The 10,000-nt window shown below is 31.0% G+C and overlaps 1 protein-coding gene across 4 annotated transcripts in view; it reads left to right on the plus strand.

Annotated features, from left to right (window-relative positions):
- The window catches only part of LOC124956979 (sodium- and chloride-dependent glycine transporter 1-like), a 12,107-nt gene extending 2,220 nt beyond the window's left edge, over nt 1-9,887 (plus strand). The window contains exons 1-11 of one of the 4 annotated variants that reach the window (XM_047513506.1): nt 873-889; nt 2,276-2,734; nt 5,059-5,311; nt 5,768-5,926; nt 6,147-6,354; nt 6,559-6,730; nt 6,911-7,267; nt 7,701-7,910; nt 8,059-8,400; nt 9,058-9,295; nt 9,568-9,887. In XM_047513506.1, the coding sequence (XP_047369462.1) occupies nt 2,681-2,734; nt 5,059-5,311; nt 5,768-5,926; nt 6,147-6,354; nt 6,559-6,730; nt 6,911-7,267; nt 7,701-7,910; nt 8,059-8,400; nt 9,058-9,295; nt 9,568-9,737 (2,163 nt within the window). In that variant the 5' untranslated portion in view covers nt 873-889; nt 2,276-2,680 and the 3' untranslated portion in view covers nt 9,738-9,887. Of the gene's footprint in view, nt 1-872; nt 890-960; nt 1,704-2,275; nt 2,735-5,058; nt 5,312-5,767; nt 5,927-6,146; nt 6,355-6,558; nt 6,731-6,910; nt 7,268-7,700; nt 7,911-8,058; nt 8,401-9,057; nt 9,296-9,567 lie in introns of those variants that run through there. The other 3 variants (XM_047513507.1, XM_047513505.1, XM_047513509.1) reach the window with 3 other exon arrangements.
- Nucleotides 9,888-10,000: the final 113 nt, after the last annotated feature.

Below are 10,000 nucleotides of genomic sequence, written 5' to 3' on the forward strand. Positions count from 1 at the left end.
TAAATTATTCGTTAATTATCGAACGAACGGAATAACAATTGAAGTATATTATTAAATAATAAAACTATATATATATATATATATATATATATATATGTGTGTGTGTGTGAGAGGAATAATTAAAGCAATTTAATAATACCCGTGATAATCGATATATAAAGTTTTATTGTTCGTTTGTAAATACGTTCGTGAATTCGTTCGTTTTATTTCTCTCTTTTCTTTTCTTTTTCTATTGTTTTCCTTTCTTTTATTTCTTTTTTCTTTTTTTTTTTTTTTTTCTTTTTTTGAGATATTTTATTAATCCGTTAAAAAACAAGTTCTTCGTTGTACCGTTCAAAATTTTCCCTTTTTTTTTTTTTTTTTTTTTTTTCTTTTCTTTTCTTTTTTTCTATTTAACGAACGCAACTCAATGGATATGAGATTTAACGTTAATTATTTACTTTCGTTATTTCATTATTATATTTCTTCGATCATATCTGTTATGAACGACGATATATCTGAGATAGAGAAAGAAAGGAGCGAGAGAGAAAAAGAGAGAGAGAGAGAGAGAGAGAGAAAGAAAGAGAAACAAGAAAAAAGAGAGAGAGAGAGAGAGAGAGAGAGAGAGATGACATACTCGTTTCTCTCTGTAGAGGGAAGAAGGGATTGTCTCGAAATTGCACACGGATTATTAAAGCTTCTCTCGAAGCTTTCGTTACAAGGACGGACGATCTGTCGACTCTGTCCTGTATTTTCTCTCTCTCTCTCTCTCTCTCTCTCTCTATCTCTCTATCTATCTATCTATCTATCTATCTCTTTTTCACAAACACATACATATACATCTATACGGAGAAAAAGAGAGAGAGAGAGACTCACTGATAGAGAGACAGAGAGGAATATATAAATGCAAGTACGTATATAAATACACACACACACACATATATATATATATATATGTGTACATACATAGGAATACATAAATACATTTGCTCATTACGAACGTTGATGTTATTGGCAGAACTCGAAAAGACATAGGGTCTTTTTGTATTTATCGTTAAGTTCATACATCCAAGGTCAGAGGTCTCTATGAGTGCACAGATAGATAGATAGATAGATAGATAGATGGTGAGATAGAGTTTGGAGAATAAGGGAATGTTGGAGAAAGACAATATAGGCGATGTAGAGAAATACATTGTGACCGAAACTATCACGTACAAAGTACATACTAACACCACCATCAGTTGTCGAAGTATATAACTACGTTATTGCGTGTCCGTGTATTTATCTAGTGTGAACTTGATAATAGGACTTCGATAATTAGTGTCTGACCTAGTAGCATTACTAAGTAGCATTAGTTAGCATAGATGACGGCAACAACAACAACAACAACAACAACAACAACAACAATAGTAACAAAAAAAACAACAGCAACAACAATGGGTACAAGGTTGATGACGACGAGGACGAGGACGATGACGATGACGACGATGACGATAACGACGATGACGACGACGAATTAGCAAATTTGAAATGAACAGAGTGTGGGAGTTGTATGAAAAGAGGGAACGGTGACGAGGGGATAGAAGGGGAGGATGTAAACAATCGATTCGTACTTAACAGAGAAAGGACGTGAAAAAGTTTTATTCGTTAGATATTTGTCGTTCTAGACGGTAGCCATTCTAATCGTTAGCTTTAAATATTTAGTAATCGTTTCGAGATCGTAGGTGGGATGATTATTTTCTAATAGTCGTAATTTCTTTTCTTGTTCTCTTTTCTTTGTATATGTGTGTATGTGTGCGCGCGCGTGTGTATATGTGTGTGTGTGTGTTGTATTTCGATCGTGCAGTTATATCATCGTAAATTATTAATATATATATATACTAATAATATAAATAATATATATATATATATATATATATATATATATATTATAATATATTATAGAAACAAAGAAGAAATAAATGGATTACGTCGATATATCGAAGGATCAAGGAATTTAGAGTCCTTAAGAGTCAATCCTTCCGTTAGAAAATTACAATATCGATGTATCGCAATTGAAAGTAAAGAAAAAGTAAAAAAAAAAAAAAAAAGAAAAAAAGAAAAGAGATCTTCAATATGCATGTAATTCGTTCGAACGATCATCGAAAGATTATCGTTCTCGTTCGTCTATCGAAGAAAATTTTTACGATGTAATATTTATGACGTTATAATTTATTTCTTTTACGACATATTAATCGTTCTATATAACGTTTCTAATGATACGTTTGTTCTTCCTTTTATTTGGAATTTTTCGCAGTCTATTTTTGCGCCTGAAGTGTAAGAAGTGTTAAGTGTCTTCGAATTGGACGTGTCCGACAAAAGCTAATAGATTGGTGCTGATCGAAAAGGATCGAAAGGTCATCGGATCGGATCGGATCGAAACGAATCGTTCCATCATCCTATGGTCATCGAAAAAAAAGGGGAACGTTTTTTCCTTCAGAATTTTCTTCGTGAATGTCCCTTCTTACGTGATCTATAATCGAATTTAAATTGGACAAGATGACGTATCATCGATTAATGTTATCTAATTACGTCGTACGGTGATTTATTTTCCTACGAGCATATACAATATATTAACGGGGATATTATATTCGGGATCATGAAGAGAAAAAGATATAACTCGAAGAGATATTTCGATATATAACTGTTAATATTGTCCTGTATGAAAATAATGGAGGAATCGTCGCCGAGGATTCGTCCTTACTTGGACTGGGACGTAAGTGATGTGTACTTAAATATTTTCTATTAAAAAAAAAAAAAAAAAAAAAAAAAAAAAAAAAAAAAGATAAAAAAAAAAAAAAAGAAATAAATAAATAAAAAGAATAAAGAGAAAGGAACACAAAAAAAAAAGATAATTTAGCTTGAGATAAGTAACGTCGATGTCGATGATCAATGAAAAATTTCATTCGATTTTTCTTTTCTTTTCTTTATCTTTTTTTTTGTTTTCTTTTTTCTTTTTTGTTTTTTTTTTTGTTTTTTTTTTTTTTTTTTTGTTAATTTTTGCTCCCAAATTATTCTCGTAGATTTTTACGTTTTGTAAATAAAAATAAAATTTGTCCTCGATAGAAATATTATTGATTTCGTGTAAAAAAATTCTTCTGTGAACAATTCTTCTATTTAAAGAAAATAAAAAATAAAAAACAAAAGAGTAAAGAAAAAGAAAAAAGAAAATAATTTAATTGAAATAATTAATGGTCGATGTCGATGATCAATGAAAAATTATATTCGACTTTTCTTTTCTTATTCGTTTTCTTTTTTGTTTTTTTTCTTTTTATTTTTTTCTAATTTTTGCTCCCAAATTATTCTCGTAGATTATTACGTTTCGTAAATAAAAATAAAATTTGTCCTCGATAGAAATATTATTGATTTCGTGTAAAAAAATTCTTCTGTGAACAATTCTTCTATTTAAAGAAAATAAAAAATAAGAACAAAAGAGAGTGAAGAAAAAGGAGGAAAAAAAAAAAAAAAAAAAAAAAAAAAAAGAAAAAAAAAATAATTTAGCTGAGACAAGTAACGTCGATGTCGATGATCAATGAAAAATTTCATTTGATTTTTCTTTTCTCTTTTTTTTTTTTTCCTTTTTCTTTTTTCTTTTTTCTTTTCGTTCGCAACATAAAGACATTGTTTAAGTTGCACGTTAAAATGAAATTTATCGTCGATAGAGATATTGATTTCGTGTAAATAATTCAAATAAAAATACGCCGATGTATATCTCATCCCTTATTCGAAAAAATATATTAAAATGTAGGATCACATTCATAATCATTGGATCGAACGTTACACATCCCTTCGAGAACCTTTATAAAACTAATTTTGAATCGAGTTATAGTAATAATGGTAGTAATAGTAGTGATAGCCGTAGTTGTAGTGGTAATAGCAGTAATGGTGTTCTATCGTTACGTGAATACGAAAGTGTTTCGCATTTAAAAGGGAATTCCTTCTTCCAAAGGGAAATCGATTTTAAACGGGTTTATCCAGAACGAAATGTTGACGAAAATTGATAGAGAGCTATCGTTTCACCGATGAAAAGTTGTTTTCTTTTTTTCCCCCCAAGAAAAAAAGAAAAACAAAAAAAAAGAAAAAAAAAAAGAAGAAGAAGAAGAAGAAGAAGAAGAAAAAAGAATTATTCGACGATGAAATTTTTCATACGAAGATAATCGAGTAACTACGGCATCGATGTATATTTTGAGATATTAAAAAATTCAAGATTAAATGAAAAAATGTTCGGTAAAAGGTTTTCTATTTTTTTTTTTTCTTCTTTCTCTCCTTTTTTTTCTTTTTTTTTTTTTTTAACTTTATACAGATTTCCACAAATGTTTTTGAATAGTGTGAAATAATTCGATCAAATTATTCGAAAATTATTATTCAGGTCAAATATATATAATATTTCCTTTTGGAAGAAAGAAAATGATTTTTGATCTAATATATAGATATATCCTACATATATATATATATATATATATATATATATATATATATATATATATATATATATATATATATATATGGTACAGGGTGTTCAAAAAGCATGGGAGCCAAACTTATACTACGTAATATTACTGAGGTCAAATGGATGATAAAAAGTTCATATAAACTTTATTGAAAGGATATATATGATATTTATATATATTTATATATAATAATATGATATTTATTTCTATTCGTCGAATTAATAATTTGTCCAACGATCATGGTTGAACTCTTTTAAATAATCTATCTTATATTTATGGGGTACACGTAAAAGAGTTGATTTATATAAAAATACGATAGAAATGCGATAGATGAATTTTTACGAATTCATTCAAAATACATTTATTATTATTTTCAACAGAATTGAAATATTTGAATAATTGAATTCGGCGATCATTAATTGGACGAATGGAAGGTCCTGCGCATTCTTGCAGGAAGATGGAACCCAGACACAACCCAGACACAACCCAGACACAACCCAGACGCAACTCAGACGCAACCCATGCATTTTGAACACATTGATATATATATATATATATGTGTATATGTATATTTGTAATATTTTTGTAGAACGAAGATAAATACTCGGTGGCGAATAGCCAAGCTCCTTTACAAGGTGGCGAGGATGATCATCCGGAGCGTGGCACCTGGACAGGGAAATTTGATTTTCTTTTATCTCTATTGGGATATAGCGTCGGTCTTGGCAACGTTTGGCGATTTCCCTATCTTTGTTATTCCAATGGTGGTGGAGCCTTCTTAATACCGTTCACGGTTATGTTGATCATCGCTGGATTGCCATTAATGTTTATGGAACTTTCCTTGGGTAAGAATAAAACAGAATAAGATAGAAAAAAAAAGAAAAAAAAAAAGAAATTGACTTTTATATTATTCAATTAAAATTATAGTCTCTAATGAAACTCTTCAAATGAATTAATAATAATAATAATAATAATAATAATAATAATAATAATAATAATAATTTCTTTTAATATTTGTTTGTTAAAAAATTGATTAAACTCGAATCACTCTGATCTATCTAGCACGTGAACTATATATATCTAATGCTATTTTCGAATATTCCAAGTGCACTTGGTATATCGATTATGTTAATTCGATGGTACTATTACATGGTAAATTATCGAGCGCGAATTTCAAGTTGGACTAGAAATAAGATAGATAGAGTAAAGTAAAGTAGAGTAGAGAATAGAAGAGAAGAGAAGTTTTTGAGAATTGTTAAGCATTCGTTGTATCGATCGACTTTTTGAACTTTTCTCGACAGGTCAGTACGCTAGTCTTGGACCAGTAGCGGCTTACAAAAGATTCTGCCCTCTACTTCGTGGCTTGGGCTATGGGATGGTACTCGTTAGCTCCGTCGTGATGCTCTATTACAATTTGATCATTGCCTGGACACTATATTATATTTTTGCCTCGGTCGTTGGTTGGTATATAAGAGAAAAAAAAAAAAAACAAAAAAAAAAACAAAAAAAAAAACAGAAATAGAAAAAACAATTTTTTGTTTGTCCTCCTCTTCAAACTATACGCCATTCTATTTTATCATTAATTAAATCATAATTAATAATAATTAAATGTGTAATTAAATGTGTGATTAAATGTGTGTGTGTGTCTTTCTTTTTTTTTTTTTTAAACAAACCCTATAGGCGCCGGCGAATTACCATGGGCTAAATGTGAGGAACCATGGAGTACCGAGGATTGTTACATGCCCGATATAGCTGAGGCCTGTTTTTCTCAGGACTGTTTTTATTACAAAAGGAGATGCTATAATACAACGCAAATGGCTTCGATAGGATTGACCATTGAGAATATTACCAATGCAATTAGGAGACCACCTGCTGAGGAATATTTCACGTAAGATGTGTAGAAAAAAAAAAAAAAAAAAAAAAAAAAAAAAAAAGAAGTAGTGCAATTAATGCAACGTATACGCCATTAACGTTCGTTACGATTCTATCCGAAATATAACGTTTAATCATTTGTTTCCTTTTTCTTTTCTTTTTCTTTTTCTTTTTCTTTTTCTTTTTTCTTTTTTTTTTTTTTTTTCTTTTTTTGTTATAGCAATCACGTTCTGGGAATGAGCAGTGGGATCGAAGAAACTGGCTCGATTCGTCCATCAATGGCGACAAGTCTTTTTCTAGCCTGGGTTATTGTATTTCTCTGTTTGAGTAAAGGCGTTCAAAGCTCGGGAAAGGTCGTTTATTTCACTGCGCTATTTCCTTACGTCGTTCTGGTAAGTATTACATCCATTCCATATATCAAGCTCAATTAAGCGATTATTAATATCGATTTTACTGTTGTAACTCGAGATATAAAGAGAGAGAGAGAGAGGGAGAGAGAGAGAGAGAGAGAGGAAAAAAAAAGAAAGAAAGAAAGAGAGAAAAAAAACACCATGTTTGCAATTTATCATTAGATCGCTCTGTTCGTACGAGGTATACTACTTCCCGGTGCGAAAGAGGGTATACTGTTCTATCTGACCCCCGATTGGAGAAGATTAATGTCAGCTAAAGTCTGGGGTGACGCGGCTGTTCAAATATTCTTCGCCCTTAGTCCAGCCTGGGGTGGATTGATAACTTTGAGCTCTTACAACAAATTCACTAACAACTGTTACAAGGACTCATTGATCGTAGCCGTCAGCAACATCGGAACATCCTTCTTCGCTGGTCTAGTCATTTTCTCTGTTATCGGCTTTCTCGCTCACGAACTTGACGTACCGGTTGCGTCTGTCGTAGATCAGGGTGCTGGTCTAGCATTTATCGTTTATCCCGAAGTAAGTTTATTTTATATATATATATATATATATATATATATATATATATATATATATATATATATATATTTCTTATTACTTTTTATATTTTTTATTTATTACGTAAATTACTGCACGTATTTTATCATGATGCTTGAGTTAACCCTCTATGGGCCGAATTTCTTTTTTTCTTTTTCTTTTTTTTTTTTGTCATAAAAAAAGCTATAATTATTTGGTAAAATATCGATAAATTTAAAAAAAAAAAAAAGAAAAGGCGCCTGAAAGTTACACGGGCTCATGGAGGGTTAAATAAAAAATTTGTATGGTGGAACACCCAAAAGTATGTCCGTTAGATATATAAATAATAACAACAACAACAACAACAACAATAATGACAATAAAGAAAAAAAAAAAAAAAAAAGAAAGAAACGAAACAAAACAATTTTATTATCAGGTAGTAGCACGTCTACCGGTTGCGCCACTCTGGTCATTGTTATTTTTCGTAATGCTATTGACCTTGGGATTGGACTCGCAATTCGCATTAATGGAGACGGTAACAACTGCGATACTTGATGGTATACCAGCATTAAGGAATTATAAATTTTGGGTAGTATTGTCGGCAGCTGTTCTCGGTTATGCCGGTGGTATTATATTCACAACGAACGTGAGTATACATTTCAAATGAATTTTCTAACCTATTAGATTATGATTATTATCAAATTGTCAGATAATCATCTCGTTGTTCATATATATATATATATATATATATATATATATATATATGTATGTATGTATTAATTATATTTCTTTAGGCTGGCATGTATTGGCTACAATTGATGGACAAATACGCAGCTAACTGGTCTGTCCTATTGATCGCCATAAGCGAATGCATTTTAGTAGCATGGATCTATGGCGCCGATCGATTTCTCGACGATGTACAACAAATGATAGGACCACGTGGTCGTCTTTGGAGATTCTTTTGGACTTGGATGTGGAAAGTTGTAACACCTGCCGCCTTATTCTTCATTTTGTTCTTCAATTGGGTCGAGTACGAACCATTGAAATACGGTTCTTACGTTTATCCCAAGTGGGCCGACGCTGTTGGCTGGGTCGTTGGTATACTGCCCGTTTTGGTGATCGTCGGTTTGGCTATTGTAAGTTTCTTTCTTTCTTCCTTTTTTTTTTTTCTTTTTTTTTTTACAAACACTTTTGCATTCCGTTTAATTGGAATTTCCATTGAAAAACGTTCAAATCCAAAACAAATTAATTTTTTTCAATGAATCTTTCGTTTCTACATTATTATTCCTGATTGCGCATATGACGGAGCGTAAGACACCAACCTTAAGTGCTCGATTAAAACAAACTTTGGCGTTGCATGAATTCAGAAATTTTTTTTTTTTTTAAATGCGTTTTCAAACCTACTGATTATTATTTCCGTGACTTCAAAGATTATTCTTTGCATTATTGCAGTATTTTTTTTTCCTTTTGTTTTTTTCTTCTTTTTTTTTTTTTTTTTTTTTGGAGTCTAAATTATTCATGACAGTCGTTCGACGTATCTGGATAGCGCAAAAAACTCCATGAGTGTACAATTTGAAATTATTTTGAGATGTGCACGACTTGAAATTAGTTTAAAATGTACATAACTAGGATCGATTAATTATATAGTAATCAATTTTTTTTTTTTAAAAAGAGAAGAAAAAAAAACCAAAACAAAAGAAAAAAGGAGAAATAAATAATCAAAGCCAATCTCTCGTATCGTAATATCTCGTGCGTTCAAATCGTATATGATCGTTTATTTTTTTCTTTCGTAGAGTCAATTGAGGAATACTCGTCGACGACCTACCTACGACGACGATGACGACGAGGATGACGATCTCGATGCAAGAGCTACCAATAAAAGGGGCGGAAAGACGAAACAAAACAAGAATAAGAACAGAAAAGTCTGGTATCGTGCAAGAATGTTGCTACAGCCGACTTCAGATTGGGGTCCTGCTACGCGTAACGCTACGTTAACGCCATCGAGGACGCTTACTCATACACCGTCACCGGGTAATCAAATATTTCATATTATATATTATCAATAATCAAATCCTGTCGCACTGTTATGCGGACAATGCAATTAAATCATTTTTCTTTTTCTTTCTTTTTTTTTTTTTTTTTTTTTTTTTTTTTTTTTTTTTTTTACGTTAAGGCCATTTAATTCCATACGAATGAAATTCACATGATCGCGAGTATTAATCATATTTATTATTAATTCGTTAAATTATTGAAACAATTTGTCAAACGTTCGATTTTTTTTTCGATCTCGATCATTTATTTAGGGCCCCCAGGTGGTTACGATTCCGTACGAGATACAATAGTCTTGGTGAACGGCCAACCAATGATGGTACAGCCATCATCCGGTGGTACTAGTACCACCCAAAAACTTCCCGGGCCTTCGATACTCAAGAATTCAAGCAAAACCGACCTGATAACTTCGCAACAGGTCTGACACGACGTTCATTTTATCCTCGAGGACGAATCCATCCGGGATTCTATCGCCATTAACACTACTAGCCAGTAATAATATGTAACAATTGTGGATTGCGCGCTTATACGAGAAGCTACGAAGGAGAAAAATTAAAAAAAAAAAAAAAAAAAAAAAAAAAAAAAAAAGACAAAAAAAAACAAAAAAAAAATAAAAAAAAAATAAATAAATAAATAAATAAATAAATAAATAAATAGATAAATAAATAAATAAATAAACAAATAAAA

Source organism: Vespa velutina, chromosome 24 (assembly GCF_912470025.1).
Source record: "Vespa velutina chromosome 24, iVesVel2.1, whole genome shotgun sequence".
NCBI lineage: Eukaryota > Metazoa > Arthropoda > Insecta > Hymenoptera > Vespidae > Vespa > Vespa velutina.